Here is a 21,511-nt window from a genome sequence, read left to right on the forward strand (position 1 = left end):
CCCTCAGCAGCCTCCACTGCTAAATGCATTTTTTCTATATAGACCTATAGTACAACCTACAAACATCCTTCCAGAATGATGTGGGGAACTTCCATGTCACCATCCTCTCACCAACCACAAACATGTTTAGTTCTAGAGATCATGAAGTCGTTCTAACCATATACCCATCCATATGTTTCTTTAATATAGATAAAGGTAAATAGATTACAAGAATATAACAACCTGGCTTGTTTTAGCATCGACTGATAAATTCTGTTAACTAAAGCAATTGTAGAAGTGAAATTATGCTCTAAATTCTAAAAACAGAGAGGATAATATATATAAATAAAATATGTCCTGTAAACTCCATTCCTTCTCCAAGTGAGGTCACACTTTTCTTTCTCGCTCTAAAATCATGTTACCATGTGGAGGATAGATGCAGCTGGCATTACAAAAACAACTAGGCAGGTCTCTAGAATACAGTTCCTTAATTCCCTATATTTCTGCATTGAGCATGGAGATACAATAAAAAGAGAGAGAGAGAGAGACAGAGAGAGAGAGAGAGAGAGAGAGAGAGAGAGAGAGAGAGAGAGAGAGAGAGAGAGAGAGAGAGAGAGAGAGAGAGAGAGAGAGAGAGAGAGAGAGAGAGAGAGAGAGAGACATGGCCATAGAAAATGGCAAATGGGGCGATTATGGTTAACCTTCATCTCCTGTTTCTAACAACGCTACGTAATTTAGTACCCTAGTAGTTTATGAGACCTGGTTTGAAATATTATTTCAAATATCCCAATTACTGTCCCATACATTCAAAGTAAGTATTCAGATATTTATTTTTTATTTTATTTTATTTTACCTTTATTTTACCAGGTAAGTTGACTGAGAACACGTTCTCATTTGCAGCAACGACCTGGGGAATAGTTACAGGGGAGAGGAGGGGGATGAATGAGCCAATTGTAAACTGGGGATTATTAGGTGACCATGATGGTTTGAGGGCCAGATTGGGAATTTAGCCAGGACACCGGGGTTAACACCCCTACTCTTACGATAAGTGCCATGGATCTTTAATGACCTCAGAGAGTCAGGACACCCGTTTAACGTCCCATCCGAAAGACGGCACCCTACACCCCCATATATTTTATTTAGAAAGACAAGTAGTTTAATATTTTAATGTATTTGAAAATACACATGAAAATATTTGAAATACAAAACACACAAGACTCAAATACACTCAGATGCATTTAAACCAGGTATTTAAAAATATTGTTTGAAAGAAGTATTTGAAAATGCTGACAAAAACAATTTGGCAGATCTTATTTATTTATTTATTTATTTATTACAAATAACCACTCAATTACTCAAATAAAAGTACTTGTTTTTGGCTGTGCATTTGAAAAAACTCAAATACACAGAAAAAGTATTTGTAATACCAGATACTGAAATACACATGCATTTGAACCCAGGTCTGTAGTTTACATACTTATGTGAACGTTGGGCTCAATTTCTCTGTTCCTCCTCTGCTGTACCTTATCTGGTCACAGGGAGAGCATTGTCTGAGGCCTATTAGGGAGGACCATAGAGATGACACCAAGACATGTCTACCCACACACTCCAACCACCCCTTGAAGGTTTTGCACAGCACTGCCTATTGGCATGCCAATGGACAAACTACATGTTCACTTGTAAAGGGGATAAGATAGATAAGATGCCTCACTGCATCAATGCATAGACTGGCTGGACAGACAAATGCAGCCAGCCTCAGTGGGTCCTTCACAATAACTATCTCAACATGCAGGCAAAAGTACAATTGACACTGAATGGACCTAGTCCCTTGAGCTGCCCTTTCTTACGCCTTAAGGTCATTGTATCCTCCATGGCCATATCCTGCTGATGGGGAGACTATAAATGACACAAAACAAATTATTAAAGTAGAATGGGGGGGGAGGTGGGGGGGGGGGGGTAGAGAGGGAGAGTGGGGGGAGCTCTGTGAGGAGAGAGCGCTGATCTGATCTGGGGGTAGATAGATTAGAGGGGGTGATCTGATGAATAGAGCCCACCAGTGCTCCAGCTCTGCCCCTCATTCCCGAACCATTCACCTGATACTCTTTCAGACCCACAACAATATCACCACCAGAGGCCAGGGCTCAGTGCTATCTAACCTCATTATCAGAGAATACATTGACACACAACCCCCACTCTGAGAGGAATGGCTACAATATAGCCAGGCCACTATGATACCCATTTCATTCTGTTCTTATTCATGTGGATTCATGTCTTTCTCCTAACTCAAACGTTATCGCAGGCTGTCATTCACTGTTAAAGTTCTTCGTAGGCCTGGGGGTCCAGCAATAAAGTAATGAAGGAATGACGGCAGTTGTGCCATGCAAACACTTTTTCTCTCATGATAAAGATTAAAGAAAGTGTTGATGTTTATCTAGTAACATTCACTCATATGTGCCCCCTCAAGACGAGAGCAGGCTTGCAGCTAGAGCGGATTAGTGACAGCCCAGACCAGTATAGCTCACTCATTCCACACACTTTGATTCTTCCACTTTTTACACAGACTGAAAAGGACCAGAAAACCCAGTATAAAACATGAAACAACCAAACAACAGAGAGATCACAGGATGGCCAGAAACTCAGCCCCTGCAGCAACACCGAGGGGGGAAATGGGCCCTTCCCTCCCTCCTCTTCCACCAAGGCCAACTAACTGCATTGTCACCCAGGTGAGATGTACCAGATAGTTGCCAGAGGAGGCTACGGCGGCTCCAGCTATGGAAGCTGGCATCCTGACTGTGAGATAATTGACACAGCTAGACCCTCAAGTGGCACTACCCAATAACCATATAAATGGGAAACAATGGCCTTAATTGCAATCAGTGCCCTCCGCCTCTTTTTATGTCCTGTTTTTGCTGTTATTGGATTGGGAGAGCGAGAGAAACCAGGGTTTCACAATTGAGAGAGTCCCATCTCCTTCCCATGCATTTCAATAAAGCTGTGGTGTTCTGGAGGGGTAGGAAGACTGGGGCACGATACATAGTGGTGGTGTGCTCTGGTGGTGTGATACAAAGCCCATTCTTTACAAGTGACATGGTGCAAAACACTCCCACGGTCTAAAGTCACACTTTACTTTGAACGGACATAGATCTTGTCTCATTCTCCCAAAACCTTTTGATGTCCATGTAGTATGGATTCCCTAATGTCATATTTGCATACAGATCACATTGAGATGTTGTTATTGTTGTTGTGGTTGGCCTGGTGATGGTGATAGATGTCTATCGCGTTTGACTACCGTATTACATATGACATATCTAGTATCCTATTGCACTTAGATTTCAAAAGATTGTCAAAGAAATGTTGATTTGATCATCCAAGATTTCATCAAATGAACACTTCTAAGTAACTAAATTAGATTTGAACCCTCGCCGATGGTATTTTATAGCACTGGGTGGAATGTCTGACTTGAACAGCAATTTGGGAAAGAACGTGACAGTCAAAGCACTGTTTGTATATCAAACCTCCAAAAGAGTTGGTGCAATAATGGATGTACAGAGCCAGCTACTTCAGTGTGTGGGCATTTCATTATGCAGCGGACTGTGAAAACCTTTTAATGTGCGTGTGTATTTCAGTCCCAGTACCATATTGCCACATGTTCAGCAAACTTCCATACACCAAATCTGAGCAGTGCAATGAGAGACACAACGGCATAATTATAGACTCCTTCTACACCTTTTTTTTAGGTAAACTATGTTAATAATGCTAGACTGAGGTGTGACTATTACGGAGGCCTACAGTTAGTCTTACAGAAGTGCAAAATATTATCACTTGCATGCAATATAAATCCCGTTCCAATCAAGGTAAACGGGATATATTTTACGTTATGCATAGAAGTGTTGTTTATAACACAAACCTGATTGTTGATAGTTAACAGTCATTTAAAATAAACAATCACATCACACTCCAGCCTTGAATCCTGACTAGGTCCTGGGGTGAAATATGTATTTATTTATATTTATTGAACCTTTATTTCAGCAGGGGGTTCCATTCAGACCAGAGCCTCTTTTCCAAGGGAGCCTTGCATTAACACAATTTATAAACAAATTAAATTAAATTACAACATTCAAACATACAACGTAATAAGAACATACAATACTACAAACAATTTAAGAAGCAAACACATCTAATATATAATAGAAGTATCTTCAACTATTTAGATTTATAACATATGGTAACTTCACACTGGACAGGAATGCCTCTGTTCTGTTGCTGTGAAATATCTTATAGCTTTAGTTGTGCCAATCATTGCCCTATTTCATCTTTTACACCCATGAAGGGGAAACGTGAGAAGTGTGTCACCTGCCCTGAATGGCTAGAATGGGGTTGTCCCCTGGCTTTCTACAGATGAGAGCCACCACCAGGAAAGCTGTAGCACCTGCACAGCACTCCTCCTTCTTTTGAAGTGCTTGTTTCTATTGTAACAGCGAACAAAGGAATTTTGCCACCTTTAGTCAAACGTGGAGGATAATAGCAGGGAGAATGCTAATGAGCTCGCTCTGTGAGGTGGGTGTGCTACTGTAAAGGCAGTCTGGGGGGCGGTGCCGGTGGCAAAGGTTGACGAGAGGTCAGCTAGACCAAGGTGGGGGGGTGGGGGGCAGATAGGTGGGAGCTGACATGATCACTCGGTCACCTTTTCACCTCTCAAGCTGAAGCAGTTTAACATGTATGACATACATGGATTTTTTCTCAGTTGATCTTATCAATGTGTGACAACGTGTATTCATTCATGTATTCAGTCATTCCTTGAACAAGGACCATGCACTGCATCTCATGGCAGAGAAGTTAAAATTACTTGCATCTGTAGTAACTGAACAGATAACCCAGACAATCGGTAATGAAAATACATTGCGTAAAACACAACTATGAGAGACATTTTCTGTCTGCTAAACAAAAGCAACCATATTAATCTACTCACAATACCACAGCAACACTTTGTCAAATCAAATCAAATGTTATTTGTCACAAATGTTATTGCGTGTGTATCGAAATGCTTGTGCTTGTAGTTCCAACAGTGCAGCAATATCTAACAAGTAATATCTAACAATGTGTGTTTGTGTGTGTGTGTGTGTGTGTGTGTGTGTGTGTGTGTGTGTGTGTGTGTGTGTGTGTGTGTGTGTGTGTGTGTGTGTGTGTGTGTGTGTGTGTGTGTGTGTGTGTGTGTGTGTGTGTGTGTGTGTGTGTGTCTGTGTGTGTGTCTGTGTGTGTGTGTGTGTCCGATAGGGTGTATCAATGACAAGGTGACTAACAGGGGGAGTCCCCCGGTAGAGAGGTTATCATTAGCAGGGACTGGCGCTGGCCGCTGCTAGTTCCAGTAATTACCTCACAAAGGGCGCTGCCTGCCTTCCCACTGCTTTTCCCACACTGCACTGCAGGCTCAGAATTCCAAGCGGCCCCAGACCTACAATCTCCTTGGTTTTAGCCAGCAAATTACTGACAAGACCATTCTTCACAGCACTGTAATTGCATTTGAGTGCTGTTTTTATTGGGGCGACCCCCCCGAACCCCCTCTGCACTGCCGTCCTCCACCTTTCAAACTAAAGCTAGTTCCCACTAAGGAGGGGGCGAGGGGTTAACATAGATTGCATTATTTCTCTTATTGGAAAATCTAAGAATGGAGGGAGGTGCGTATATTCCAAAAGATTTGAGCTTTTCTATTTCTCTCGTCTCTTCACAATATATTCCACCATTGCCGGTTCGGACATCATGGCATCACTGCTAAATTAACTATTCATCAGTTGCATATTTTCTGTCTAGAAAATAATTGAAATGGTCAACAAACAAAAAGTGTATGGGTCAGTCTGCTAATGAAAGACTTCCTGTCTTGTTTCAAGGGATATAGTAGCAGTTGAGCATCTTGGCTTGTCTACAAGTGTAATCACTGCTTATTGTCTTTCCCATCCCTCCACATTATTCCCTCAGTGTTGTACTACATGGAAATAATTAGTCTCCATGTCAATACAAGCTCCGAGCACAGAAAACACCTCATTATCACACTGAAACAGATCCAGTTGCATTCTTGGCTCTGTCAAGCTGTACCTCTTTTTTCTCGTCAATATGGTTACTTTTCTTTTCGTGGAAGAAGGGACAAATTCTCGATGTTCCAATGCTGGACAATCAAAAAACAGCTGCTCGTTTGAAATGAGAAAAGGAGAAGATGGAAATGGTTGAAGGATTAGAGGATCAAGACAGGATAAAATAATAAGATATTCTTGATGTCTTATTAAGGATTTTAGACTTTAGACTGCCATTATATCCATCCAATGCAGTTTCATCTAAATTGTCTGCAGTTTGGTGGACCGGACAGTGCAACAAGGCAGCTTCAACCCCCCCAACTCAAACTTTTATACACAAACACACGGCCCCATGTCGTGCATTAAATAATATGTTAATCCGTTGTTCCTTTTCACTCTCAAATAAATTCAAAAAACACACAAATACAATTACAAATATGTTTGCATTCAACTTCAGTACCTTTTCTATTTGTTATCCTTCTTTTGAGAAGCAATTATAAAGGTTACTGAAAAACCAACAGGGATGTTAGGCCATGTTACACTGCCCTATTTTCTAAAGATATATATCACTGTATGTTTAACCCTGTTTCCCGTTATGTGTGCCAAAAGGTGGAATAAAATGTGATACATCAAACTAAAGTATGTCCAGCTCTCCCGGTTGTGTGCTGAGGTGCCCCAGGGTAGGACTTGGTAATGGACTCTGGGAGCAGCCCAATTCGTCTGTGCCATAATCTGTCCATCCCCCTTCCCTCCATCCTCCCTCCGTCTGTCAGTCAGAGCAGGTTGACACCTCTGACCCTGCTGTGTCTAATGGGTTGTCAGAGGGCTACAATAAAGTAAAATGACAAGCCCTCTAATACATTATTACAGGAGGAGCTGTGGCTCCAGCCAGCAATGAGAGGCTGCCCACTGTGGTATAGTTTAGCCTGGAGGTAGGCAGGTGTGCTCCTCTCTGGAACAACACACACATGGGGAAATGCATCAGGCAACTGAAAAAATGATAACAAACAAAACATTGTTGTTCTGTTGATTCCACAAAGTACACTGGCTGGGTGACAAAGTACACTGGCTGGGTGACAAAGTACACTGGCTGGGTGACAAAGTACACTGGCTGGGTGACAAAGTACACTGGCTGGGTGACAAAGTACACTGGCTGGGTGACAAAGTACACTGGCTGGGTGACAAAGTACACTGGCTGGATGACAAAGTACACTGGCTGGATGACAAAGTACACTGGCTGGGTGACAAAGTACACTGGCTGGATGACATCCTGGGAAGAACCACTGATTCAACTTCTGTCAGATAATTATGGGTGTTAATTCTGCATTACCACAATTATTTGGATAATTTCAGAAATGTCACTAATTCCATGATGGTATTCTGCACAATTACCAAGATGACATAGCAGGTGTACTAAGGTTACTTTGTATAGAGGAATAATAATCACATAACACAATTTGGAATAACCTATAGCCTATGGCTTTATTATATCACTGATGGACATGCATACACACAAGAGAGTTGTCAGTAGCAACACAGACCTGTACCCAAGTCAGTCCAGCCCCATACCACCTTGGAGAGATATGTTATGAGACTGTTGGCTTTGTCAGAGTCTAGGTCTCTCTCCAGACCCACAGGGCCACTAACATTCACCCTGTCAGTCGGATGCTTCCAGTGTTAGAGAAATTGAATGAGGGTGGGTTCCAAATAATTTGGCATCAACGCCGTCACAATGGCAAGGCTCGGCGATGCCAAATTAAAGGTAGTAGGTATAGGTACCTAGGATGCCACAGGTTTTCAATTGGCGCTGGGTCTCTCTGCTCTCCCCAGTCTGTGCTCTGACACGCTACTACATTCCAACCAATTATCTAGCCCAAGGTGGAACAGGTTAACATCTTACCTTTGATGCCTCCTCTACAGAGTCTTTGATTTAATCATGGCAAACTGAAGGTACAGGGTGGGGCATCCTTTATTCTTTCTTTAGTCATCATTCAGGTACAGTTCATGGCAGACGAACAGGGAGAAACTTCAAACGGACACCACTGAGGAAAAAAAATAAAAAATTCCCCTCTCTTTGATTAGCCTCAACTACTGTTGATAGTATCGTCAGATTTCTGAATAATTGGTCACATCGTTACCTGATGTTCTCAACTCAGAAAAACAGTACATTTTTGCACACTGAAATGGAGGTCAGACAGAGACGGAAAGACTAATCCACACGAATAATGAAAGTCCATCAAAACAGTCCTTGATAACCTCCACTCCAATCCAGTCAACTAAATAGACATTCTTTGGTAACATCCACCACTCGCCAACACACACACACACACATCTTACATTATGACCCACAATGCCCATGCATGGTTGACAATACGTGGCCCCCCTTTTCCCTGGGGAAGTGCATCATTGAAGCACTTGTCTCAATCGTCCGTCACACATGTTCCTAGTAGATATTTCCCATGGCTCCAATGACTCACACAGTCACCACTTATCATCCCACTCAGCACCAATGTGGAATTAATGTTGGCCAAATTAGCTCCCACAAGTTAATGCTACTGGTTAGTAGATAATTTCTACAACAGATTTTGTTTGTATCTGCTATAGGAAAGTGCCTCCTCATATGTTTGCAGAAGCTAGGGCAAATTGAGAATGGATTTCTGTCTTCAGGATTGGATTGGGTTTCTTTCAGAATTATTTAGTATAGGGGCTATTGTTTTATTGTGCCTTGTGGTCTGCTTAGCTCCTTATTGTAATTGGGATAATCTTATGCAAAAAACCTAAAGTCCTAATTACTTTTGCTGAAGAAATTTAATTTATAGTGATTGGTCTACTTCATTTAGTCTTCTTCTTGGCACAATCCGTCATCAAAATCTCATTGAAGATGAATCCTCAACGGGGTACCACACATTTCCTTATGCGCCCAAGGCGTACAAAATGTTATGTAAATCCCTTTAACGACCTTTTCAGGCCGCTGACAATCGCAACACAAAGGTGATTGGCAGCTGACACCATGGTGCACAGTTATCCTTTGCCCCGCACCACCTCGCTCTATAGCGCCCCCTACTGTGAGAGGCGTGGGGTAGGGTGCCCAGTGGCGGTCGTTGCCAATCGGGTAAAGCCAGCATGGATCCTCTCACGGCAACCATGTGGGTCGTGGTAATAATGTTCGGTTTGTTTCCAGCCCCACACACCCCATTCCCTTTGGGGAATAGACCAGGGCCAATATTCCAGCACATCAGGCGCAGAGGAAGGCATCCATGCCTGTCTGTCTGTGTTCCAGCACGGCTTGGCCTTCTTTCGCCCCATTGTACTGCTCACAGGGCAGTCTATTAGTGGTCCCATTGGACCAATCCGCTCCATAATGTGTTTCAATTGTCAGCATTATTCAGATTATTATTATTTGCCCCAACCCTAACCCCCACACTGGAACCCCTGTGTAGTCCTCACGGGGAGGGGGAGGGGGGGGGTGTATACATTACATGGGCTCCATCCATACACAGACTGTCTAAAACTCTGAAGGGCTGCTAATCTGCTACAAGGATGACAAAATACCCCCCTGTGACACACACACACACTAGAGTCCGACTGATATGTTTTTTTTGGTGTCCCATAGCAATTCTTTGGGGGGACAAAACTTACCGATTGCCATCCAAAACAGCAATTCTCCAAGAAATGTTTCAATTGTTGATTTATTACATTGTGAAGTGAATGACACATCATGGGAATGGCCGTAAATGTTCAGATCAGCGTGAGATTCCCTTTTTTCATCCAATTTATTGAATATCGGTTATTGGCTATCGATACCAATATAGCATTAATCAGACGATAATATTAGTGAACCGATGCATCAGTAGGGCTCTAACACACACACACACACACACACACACACACACACACACACACACACACACACACACACACACACACACACACACACACGCACACACGCACACACGCACACACCACACACCACACACACACACACACACACACACACACACACACACACACACACACGCACATACACACACACCACAAAACACACACACACACACAGTAACCGACAAACAGCAACACACACACGCACACAGCAACAACACACACACAAGAGTCCACTGTTTCCAAGTCCCTTACTGAGCGTGTTTTATCCTCTCCAGGCATCATCTCAGAGGGGAGCACGTCTGCCCCCTACTGAGTTCAATACCCACTTCCTACAGCGAAGGAAGTCTGTTCTGATCAGCCCGCTGGCCTCCTCCCTCCATTCAGACAGTGCCGACTAGCCCTGCAGACTCCCTGCCTGGTTACCCATGAATTTGCTCAGCTACATGAATAACACATCCAGGATTGATGTCCTAAGCTGAAGACGCTACTTCAACATTTCCCATGGCCATATGTAGCCTACAGCGGGTGTTTAAGACAGATACTCTTGTAGGCTTTACTGTCCTTGCTGGGGCCCAGTCTCCTTTCAACAAAAGGTTGATGTGGAGAAGCTATTGACGAGTATAAGGAAACTGTGTGTGTGTGTGTGTGTGTGTGTGTGTGTGTGTGTGTGTGTGTGTGTGTGTGTGTGTGTGTGTGTGTGTGTGTGTGTGTGTGTGTGTGTGTGTGTGTGTGTGTGTGTGTGTGTGTGTGTGTGTGTGTGTGTGTGTGTGTGTGTGTGTGTGTGTGTGTGTGTGTGCGTGTGTGTGTGTGTGCGTGTGTTTGTGTTTGTGTTTTTTCAGAAGGGCGGGTGGAAGATATAGACCCTGTATTATCTCAGTTGTAACAGTCTGTCCACACATGAGAACAGTCACTCTTTAGACAGTTATTAAGAGAAGAGGAAGAACACCAACATATGGATGCTACCATTCTATGGGAGGATGTCCGCAGAATCTCGCCTACTAAAACCAGGTCAGGGTTTGTTGCAAATGAGCATGATGAACTTTTTATAGGGTATATATTTCAGATGACTACATATGTATGATATGAAAAATCTTTCATCCAGAAACAGTGAATATGAATATTAATAGATTTTACTGTAAAAAAGTAATATTTTAGCTCTATTTGTGGTATAAATGTTGTATTTTTATTCATGATGCAGTGAGTAAAATGTATTAACATTGACACACATTTTGATTGAGCAATTGTTTGGGAAATAATATTAGGTTAAGAAATAAATTGAGATAAATACATTGTTGTCTAGAAACGATCAACAACCAATTTGACAGAGCTTGAAGAACTTGAATAATGGGCAAATGTTGCACAATCCAGGTGTGGAAAGATCTTAGAGACTTCCCCATGAAAACTCAGAGCTGTAATCGCTGCCAAAGGTGCGTCTACAAATTACTGACTCAGGGGTGTGAATACTTATGTAAATTAGATATTTCTGTATTTCATTTTCAAAACATTTGCAAAACAGTTCTAAAAATATGTTTTCACTTTGTCATTATGGGGTATTGTGTGTAGATGGGTGAGAAGATTTTTTTTAATTGATTTTGAATTCAGGCTGTAACACAACAAAATGTGAAATAAGTCAAGGGGTATGAATACTTTCTGAAGGCACTATGTGGGGGCGGGGTGACCGACGGACTTTCATTGGTTCCAGTTGTAAGCAAGCAAGTCCTCTCCAAGTCAAACAGTGCTTTGTTGCTGGATGTGCTTAATTTGGTCTTGTTAAACTGCATTTACTAATGTGGCCCTTGGGCATGGGTTGGGAAGTAGGAAATCACCCAAATTCTACAGGCTAGGAGGATAGGAGTCATGCATTGTTGTTGAGGCCTCCATTCGTTCCCTTGCCTTCCATCTTTCTAATCACGTTCCTGCGTGCTAGTTCTGTGGAAGACCACACAGTAGCAGGCTGAGGCTAATGCACTGACTGCTTTTACGGTACTGAGGGTGTTACAATCACACTGTATTGATGCATGGTTTGGGAGGGAGCGTCGACGCACAATCCTTCATTGTGAAATTGAAGGATTGTAATAGTATTCCTTATTCAGCCTGGTTTGGTTAAATAGAACCCCAATAAACGATCCATAGTTTTGAGGAAAATCATTGGCAAGACTGTGTGACATTCCACAAAGCAACCTTGCCTACCCCCTATTGTGTATGAACTTGAATTGGTGGGATTTTTTCACAAACAGCATTGACGTATTTGTAAAGAGGAATCTTGCTTTTCATGTCTTTAAATATAGTCCTTCTTTTCTGGTCTTACAGCATGTTTGGATATAACGACCCAACTAATTGTAACTAATTAAAGCTGAATATTTAACGTTAATGATCATAGCTATGACAAAAACTAAAAGTAATGACAACATTGGAATCACTGATACATGTAGTGCACAGACCCAGTTGGGTGGAGCTGTTTAAAGCAGTGAGGAAAATAGGAAATAATTGACTTGAATCATACTTTTCTGAAACTGATAAAAGTGTCCCACAATAATAATGAAAAGAGCTGATAGCCCAGTAATCTTACCTAGTTTTTTAACAAACAAAAACACAGTGGTTTCCATTTCTTCAACTAAGTAGTCAACTGCAAGTAAGTACCCTATTAGTGGGGAAATCCCAGTCACTTTTTGCTGTCAACCTCTTATGTATGCAGTCTCTGTTTGACCCATAGAGGGCGTTAGGTCACTATTGAGAAAGGGATTCCCCAGTGCTAGGTTTATACCAGTATGATACCTACTGCTTATAGCTAATAATGTTTTTTGCTTGTTGTGATATTTTAATGTTTCCAGTGCCATTGCCAAATGTGTTAATGTCATCTGTCAAAAAGAGATACGCTTTAATTACAAAAACTATGACTATTACAATTGAAATCATCATGTTTGTTTTTTCTAAATGCTTTAGGCCTAAAACCTGATCTTAAAAAATGTGGATTGTAACTACTCCAGTTTACAATTTATTCTGTTGAAATCATGCAGCCAAATCCAGTATATAAGGCATAAATCATGGTACTCTTATCTTAGTCTCAAAAGTACAACAGAGATGTACAAGGAAAGGAACGAAAGAAAATGAAAGGCCAAATTACAAAAATATTAGATTGATCTGGCACTGGACTGCAACATTAGAACAGCGAAACCCCAACCATACAAAATAAAAATAACCATCTTGTAGAGAAAACACAGCACTCCTTTACAAGTGAATACAACACTGTCTGCCTGCAAAACAAACCTATGCTGAAAGTTTTTATTCCTCAGGCATTTGGCAGGCCAAAACCACAAATGAAGGTTCCAGTAGTGAGACGGCATTATGCAGGCTTCGCTGTGTGGTCCTCCACCAACCACAGACCCACTCTCCCCCCTGCTGCTCTGTCACAGAGACTCAGACACTGCCCTCTCCACTGAAGAAGGGGCAGACATGGTTGACCCTGGTTAAAATTCAACTTGTTGCACATAAATATTTGATTATTAAGCTTCTGTGAATCAGAGGAAGAATTTTGAATATTTTTGGGGATGAAATGTATTGGAATTCCCATTAGATAAATATAGGCCTATGTGACATGCACAACAAATTACAATCACAATAGTCTGAATTAATTATCTTTAGTAGGCCTAGAGAACATCCCCATTCTATCCATTGGAAACCTTTAGCCTGAATTGTATTTAATTGATTTATTATGTTTATTTGTTAAAGGATAATGTACAACAACATAGGCTAAGTCTCAGAAATTAGAAGTGATGCATTGCCCCAGATTTAGCTAACAGCTAATTTACTTATCTGCAGTCTGTGGGCAGGTGAACATATCAACTTTAAAACATTATATACCAACAGACAACCCACGCATACTGTATATCAGAATATATAAAAGCACATTCACAATTTTCTCTCTTTTGAGATGGAACCAACTCACACTTTAACATTTGGTTATGAATAGAATAGTCAAGTAATGGAAAATGAAGTCATAGATCTATTCTTGCAACCAACCCTGTGGCAGCGGCATTATGTTCTCATTTCTTTTTCCAATAACAGATTTTTGCTTGCTCACATTAGCATCTATTGTCAATCTATTGTCAATGATCAAACACCTGTCTCACAGTCACACAGAGGACATTGTTTTGTGGTAAGCTATTCAGTGGACAAGGTCTTGCCATGCCAGAGAAAGATTCTGGGCCGGGTTGGCTGGCTGGCCGACTAGCCTCTGCACTCCACCCCCATAATGGCAACAGCTGAGCTACCCTGGTTTCACCCTGAGACCGTGAGAAGACAGACATGATGAAAAGCCAAGTGTCTCGTAGACACCCCTCAAATGCCCCCGATTGGCACTGCATATTTGCCCACATGAATAGGCCTATGTGCCATTGTACATTGTACAGTGGCGGCAATATCAAGGGGCAAGGGCGGTTCATTACTCTACTCAATCTAACACCTGAGAGGCAAGACAGGACATGTATAGAAAGAAACAAGGATGTTTTGTAGTGACAGCAGCACCACCAACCCTTGACTTATATTATTATTTCTACACTAGAGTAGAACTAGTACAACCAATGTCCATAAGTCTGATGATGAAAACATTGGATTGGATTGATGTTCATGGGTTTGCTATGACTGTAATGTTTTTCAAACAGTGTCACAGGTCTTGGTTAGAGTTACAGAATCTTGTTCATACCTTATCAAACATTTCAGTGTTGTAACTCAATCTGCCCTGTTGCTAAGCTGTCAAGGAATAAAGGAGGGTTTGAAATGGCCTATAATGGAAATGTTGGTCCTTAGTGAGTTTGAATAAAACAAGGCAGTTTACCACATGCACTCTTGATTTTTTCCACAAACTGATGGTCTTCCATTGTGCTAGGTGTGGAGAAAGAGGAGCTGGGTCTTTTTAGCCTTGGTCTGAATCTTGTGGGCCCTGCATCTCTGGCCTTTAGTGAAGTCCCTTTAAGTCCTGTAGTCTCCTGAAGTCTATGGCAGAAAGAATGAATTATGTCATAGTGAATTATCTCCCACCTGGACAATCTCCCACCTGGACAAGAAGGGAAATAATTATGTGAGAATACTATTCATAGACTACAGCTCAACACCATAGTTCCCTGCAAACTCATCACCAAGCTAGGGACCCAGGAACTGAACCCCTCCCTCTGCAACTGGATCTTAGACTTCCTGATGGGCCGGCCCCAGGTGGTGAGAGTAGGCAACAACACCACCGCCACGTTGACCCTCAACATGGCTCCCCTCAAGGGTGTGTGCTTAGTCCCCTCCTGTACTCCCTGTTCACATACGACTGTGTAGCCACACACAACTCCAACACCCTCATCAAGTTTGCTGACGACACGACGGTGGTAGGCCTGATCACCGACAGCAATGAGTCAGCCTACAGGGAGGAGGTCAGAGACTTAGCAGTGAGGTACCAGGACAACACCCTCTCCCTCAATGTCAGTAATTGTAATTGTGCTGATTGTGGATTCTAGGAGAAAGAGGGGAGAGCACTCTCCCATCCACATCGACGGAGCTGTTGTGGAGTGGGTCGAGCTCTTCAAGGTCCTTGGTGTCCACATCACTAAGGACTTAACATGGTCCACACACATCTGCACAGTCATGAAGAGGGCATGGCAGCACTTCTTCCCCCTCAGGAAAAGATCCCTCGGATCCTCAAAAAGTTCTACAGCTACACCATCGAGAGCATCTTGACTGGCTGCATCACCGCATGGTATGGCAAATGCATCGCACCTGGCCGCAAAGCGCTACAGAGGGTTGTGTGGACTGACCAGTACATCAATGGGGCTGAGCTCCCTGCCATCCTCGGCCTCTATATAAGGCGGTGTCAGAGGAAGGCTCAGTATACGCACAATATACACACACACTCACACACACTACATTGACACTCCCACATAAAACCCACACACATCCACATACACTACATAAGCACATACGCACACACACAACACACACGCATACCGACACATACACACTCACACACTTTTGCACTCATCATTTGCTGCTGCTACTCTGTTCTTTATTTTACTCGTATTATTATATATTCAGATGCCTAGTCACTTTACCCTGCCTTTATGTACATATCTACCTGAAATACCTTGTACATCTGCACATTGATCTGGCACTGGTACTCCCTATATATAGCTCAATTTTTGTTTATTTTATTTTATTTCTTGCGTTGGTATTTTATTTGTCATACTTTTTTTTAAACTGCATCATTGGGAAAGGTTCGTAAGCAAGCATTTCATAGTAAAGTCTACACCAGTTGTATTCGGCGCTTGTGACTAATACAATTTGATTAAAAAGAAAAGGAAAACACTGTGTTTGCCAGTAAGAGCACTCTTCAGTAGCTTTCACTATGCTGCACAGGAAGAGAGGAGATCAAGTTGACTGACTTCTGTTATCAAAATGGTGCCCACCTTGAACTTTATCCAAAAAATCTAAATATTTATAGAATGGCACATCAACAGGTAAAACATTTTTCTGATTGGAGATAATATTCAATACAATATATCACAACCCTTAAAATGTTGTCTTTCCCTATAAGTTTACCTTTCTGGCCAAGCTTTTGCCATTCCTCAAACTAAAGTTATATAAGAAAAAGCAGTGTGTGAGTTTTTTATTTTCATATAATCGAATAATTATTGTCACGCACCTGCAACAAGCAAACTCAGGTTTTAGCAGCACAAAAATGTGAAAATGAGTGCCATTCGCCTCCAGCCCATAGGGCGCGACATACCAAACGCTATGTTTCACGGAAGTCGTTCTGGAAGCTCTGACGTGGCCAAATAATAACCCGACATCTTGAGGAAGGAAACGCCTTAAAGAGGAAAGGATTGAAAACAACTGTAAGCAGAAAATTGTCATTTTTACGCTTGATGTTGTTTGAATATGATAATAGTCACATACATTGTATTTGGCTGCTTAGCTATATAACGTAAAGGGGTCTCATTTCCTGGGGTCTAGCTAGTTAAAAAGGTCTGAAAAAAACTTGCCAGATGGCTGGTTAGGCTAGCTTGGCGCCGCTTGCTAAAGCTAGCAAAACAGTCAGCTAGTTATCTATTAGAGAGTTAACTTAGTGGTCTTTCGATATAGCTAACGTAATAGCCATTTGTCTTTCACTGCAAGACAGTTTTCAACGCGATGGTTATTATCTTAATTTATCCAATTGGTTAGTTTATGAAATGATTTGTGTAACGTTAGCTAGCAGCTATCTAAGCGTTGACGCGAACTATATGGTTAGTAAACTAGCTTCTTGTTTTTAGTTATATTGCTAACTAATCAACCAACATAGTTGGCAGAAAGTTGATATACTAGGTATATTAAACAACTCAATTAGTTTATAAGATGGGTTAACCTTCTGTATTTGGCAGCGCACAACTACACACTGACGGTTACAAAACTGTGTTCCTCTTGTTCTCTTCTAGTATTCCTACTGCCAAAGTTGAATCCGTCTTTCACTATGGGGAATTTATTTGCAAGCCTCTTTAAAGCATTTGGCAAGAAAGAGATGAGGATCCTCATGGTGGGTCTCGATGCTGCTGGTAAAACAACAATCCTGTACAAACTCAAACTTGGAGAAATTGTAACTACCATTCCAACTATAGGTAAGTAGTAGCACTGGTGGTGGCATGTAGGCCTAAGTGTGTTGTCAGCCCAGTTTGTATGAATATCATATTTTGTGTAACGTTGAGACTATTTAAAAATATATAACTAAAAACAACACAATTTCCCCCTGCACATGTTCACTTGTTGCATCAAATAGATTGTGCGGGTTATTAATGTCTTCTTTCTTCAACTCAGGTTTTAATGTTGAGACAGTCGAGTACAAGAACATAAGTTTTACAGTGTGGGATGTCGGTGGTCAAGACAAAATTCGACCGTTGTGGCGTCACTATTTCCAGAACACACAGGGTAAGATGTGCTGACAGCAAGTAATTTTACTCCTGTCAAAGGGGGACCAACAGACTAGAGATGTTGACTCAAAATGTTTTTCTTTTGGTGTGTTTCAGGTCTCATCTTCGTTGTGGACAGCAATGACAGAGAGCGAGTGAATGAAGCCCGCGAAGAACTGATGAGAATGTTGGCAGAGGATGAACTACGAGAGGCAGTCTTATTAGTATTCGCTAACAAACAGGTACTCCTACATTTTTCACCTGTCCATTGTGTGAAAGTAAAAAGCCTCCGACTTGCTTTTTTTGTATTAATAAAATAGAAAGGACAATACACCTGTTATATACTTTGGATGTCCTTCCCTGGTTTGGCTTTTGTCTCATTATGGGACAACTTCTCTTTTCAGGACCTCCCAAATGCTATGAATGCGGCCGAACTCACAGACAAGCTGGGACTGCACTCCCTTCGCCATAGAAACTGGTACATCCAGGCCACCTGTGCCACCAGCGGAGACGGTCTCTATGAAGGACTGGATTGGTTGTCTAATCAGTTAAAAAACCAGAAATAGGCCTAATCATCATAATCCACTGTCCTCCTCAACTCACATATACCCTTTTCACTCTATCGTGCCGACTCAAACCGTACGGTGGCTCAGATGATTTTCTTTCATGTTGTCCTTTCCTGCACGGTTCTAGCAACTGTGTGGTAGAAGAGTTACCAGGCTGGCGCAGTACAGCTCTGCTCGGCTCAGTAGTGTGAAAAGTGTAACACTGTATCTTCTCTCTATCTTTGCTTTGTACTCTTCTGATGTTGAAAATTAAGTTACTTTTGTCAAAAGTACCTACTGGAAAGCTGCCCTCATTTCTCATCTCTCGTTACAACAATACACCATATGGGCCAGGGAGGATAATAACCCAATCATGGAAAGCTGTCTGGGTTTCTTATTTAATGTAAATAGTCTTGTTTTGGGTGGTGGGGGGTTTAAGAGGCAGCTTATTGCAGACTTTAAAAATCCACCTTGGTTATTTCCTCCTCTTGACCCTTGGGCAGACATATACATGTCTAGTAAATAGAAAATGGAGGCAAAAAGTAATTGATGGGACCCTATGTTTAATGACTTTTTTACATAAGTTTGCTGGTAATTTTTACTGAAAGGAGTGTTTCTCCTGAATTAATCATACATACAAATGTACTACTTGCAACAATTATGGTTTAACACCTCTGAAGGCTACAATACCCTGCTCCCCCCAAAATACCATTTAGCAAAACACTGAAGATAATGTTATTGAGATGAAGCTTAAAACAGAGGTCCGTGGACTTCAAAGTCAAACTCTTGTTGACACTTACCAGCTTTTGTTGTGTGTCATCATGTTGGCTTTCATTGAGAAGTGGCTGCCATGCAGAGTAACTATGTTCCTCCATGAATCTCATCATTCACCTGCTTTGTGATGGACAGAGGTGCTGTCTGGTCAGCATTATGATGTATGAAAGTGGCTCAGGTTAATCATGTGTACTGCCTTTGTCGCAGTGAGCCTGAATTTAATAGCAAAAAAGTGCATGATGTGGTCTGTATGTTGGACAAATGCATGTTCAAGATACAGATTGTGTGCAAATCAACAGATTTTCTCAATGCCTAGAGGAGCAGAATTCCTGCCTATCCATTTGCTATAATCCATGTTCTGTGCAGAATCTAATATCTCGAACACATTGATTGTCAGCGGGACTAGCTAATTGATTGTTAAACATTTTTGTCTACATAAGCATTGTCATTACTCTTGTCAGTTGCAGGTGCTCAAGGGTTGGGATACCTTGATGTCCTCAACATCATCATCACAATGACTTAGTGTCACAACAACCTTGTAACTCAGGGGTCTTCAACCTTATCTTTCCCAGGGACCCCCTCCCAGGCAAACCGCTGAACCAGGGACTCCCATTGTTAGCCAAAACATTTTTTCCTCATGTCTTATCAGGTGAATGTCAAGGCAAAGTAATCAAAACATTTTGAAATGAATAGATTTGGTAAATGTTTTTTTTCATTAGTTTGACCTCCCCACATTTATAATTGGAAGAGGAAGTGTAAACTCTAACATAACCTATTAGCTAGAAAGGTAACTGCAGACACTTTCGCTAAGCGCAACTGTTTAGCTTGCTATCCATGGGTTGGCAAAAATGTATGTCCAAGTCAAAAACACTTACCAGCAGCCAGTAGCACTTGCCACACTGGTAGCCTATTTTTCAAAGCCTATGTCAGATACTTTTGTTCAATATTAGGAGTGGAGAAATAAAGTTGACATCAATAGAAATAAGATATTTTCCTCTTTTCTACTGTAGGTATGTAATTCAAAATGTGTTTAGTCTGTTGTTGCTAGTGATATTCATAAAAACATTGAACCCCCATCGCAGACACCTGGTTGTTTACCCCAGCACTCAAGGTATATGCTGTATGATGCTCTGATATGAAAAAGCAGTTGTATTCTGATGTCCTCCATCATGACCTGAACACCTTGTTTTCATCCCTTTTTATTGAGAATGATTAAAGTATATTAATAGTTTTGGAAAAAGGCATGCATCAGTGGCAATATGAAATATGTATGAACTCCATATTTTTTACTTAGTGGGCGCTAGTATTTTTTTGTCCTTCGTAGCTCATGTTGGGGATACTTTTGTTCTCATGTCAAAGAAACATGCTATTCCATTACAAACCTTTTGTGCTTATCAAAAGGTTCTGGGTGTTATTCCACCAGAGTGCTATGGACCCTTAGTCTTTCTTTTAAAGCAAGGCGTTGGATAAAGACTGATTGCCTGAACCTTTTGTTGAAACAATCTCTTTAGCAGAACCTTTGTCTAAACTTATTTTTTATTTTTTTTAATGTAAAGTTATTTCAGCTTAAATTTTTGGGAGAAAAGCACTGTAATTAAAGTGATTAGAGACTGTTTACATGTTCTGTTGTTTTTCATGTAATTCTCTTTTAAGCGAATTAGTTATTGGATTTGATCATGCTGACATTGCACCGTTAACCTCTATCTCCTCCTTGGACTCAAGAGGGAGGAAGGCACAGTGAACATTATCGATCAACAGCAAGAAAGGCAACATATACTGAATGATTCTGCCAACTGTCACAATTCAAATATTGTAAATTTTACCATTTACATATTTACAATTAAACTATCAGTATAGAGACAAAGTAGAGTTGCAATTCAACGGCTCAGACACAAGAGGTATGTGGCAGGGTCTACAGTCAATCATGGATTACAAAAAGAAAACCAGCCCCGTCGCGGACCAGAATGTCTTGCTCCCAGACAGACTAAATAACTTCTTTGCTCGCTTTGAGGACAATACAGTGTGACTGACACGACCGGCTACCAAAACCTGCGGACTCTCCTTCACTGCAGCAGATGTGAGTAAAACATTTAAACATGTTAACCCTCGCAAGGCTGCAGGCCCAGGCGGCATCCCCAGCCGCGTCCTCAGAGCATGCGCAGACCAGCTGGCTGGTGTGTTTACGGACATATTCAATCAATCCTTATCCCAGTCTGCTGTTCCCACATGCTTCAAGAGGGCCACCATTGTTCCTGTACCAAAGAAAGCTAAGGTAACTGAGCTAAATGACTATCGCCCCGTAGCACTCACCTCCGTCATCATGAAGTGCTTTGAGAGACTAGTCAAG

At 41.6% G+C, this 21,511-nt stretch overlaps 1 protein-coding gene across 2 annotated transcripts; it reads left to right on the top strand.

Annotated features, from left to right (window-relative positions):
• The first annotated feature begins 10,850 nt into the window (after window positions 1–10,850).
• On the top strand, window positions 10,851–20,779 carry arf1 (ADP-ribosylation factor 1). Of its 2 annotated transcripts, none has more exons than XM_055866149.1 (5): window positions 10,851–10,934; window positions 17,378–17,557; window positions 17,754–17,864; window positions 17,963–18,087; window positions 18,250–20,779. In XM_055866149.1, the coding sequence occupies exons 1-5, from the start codon at window positions 10,883–10,885 to the stop codon at window positions 18,409–18,411; spliced, it is 630 nt and encodes a 209-aa protein (XP_055722124.1). In that variant the 5' UTR covers window positions 10,851–10,882; the 3' UTR covers window positions 18,412–20,779. The 2 variants fall into 2 exon arrangements, with proteins under 2 accessions (XP_055722124.1, XP_055722125.1); XM_055866150.1 differs by lacking the exon at window positions 10,851–10,934 and adding an exon at window positions 16,689–16,798.
• The last annotated feature ends 732 nt before the right edge of the window (window positions 20,780–21,511 follow it).

Source organism: Salvelinus fontinalis, chromosome 17, assembly GCF_029448725.1.
Source record: "Salvelinus fontinalis isolate EN_2023a chromosome 17, ASM2944872v1, whole genome shotgun sequence".
In the NCBI taxonomy this organism is placed as follows: Eukaryota; Metazoa; Chordata; class Actinopteri; order Salmoniformes; family Salmonidae; genus Salvelinus; species Salvelinus fontinalis.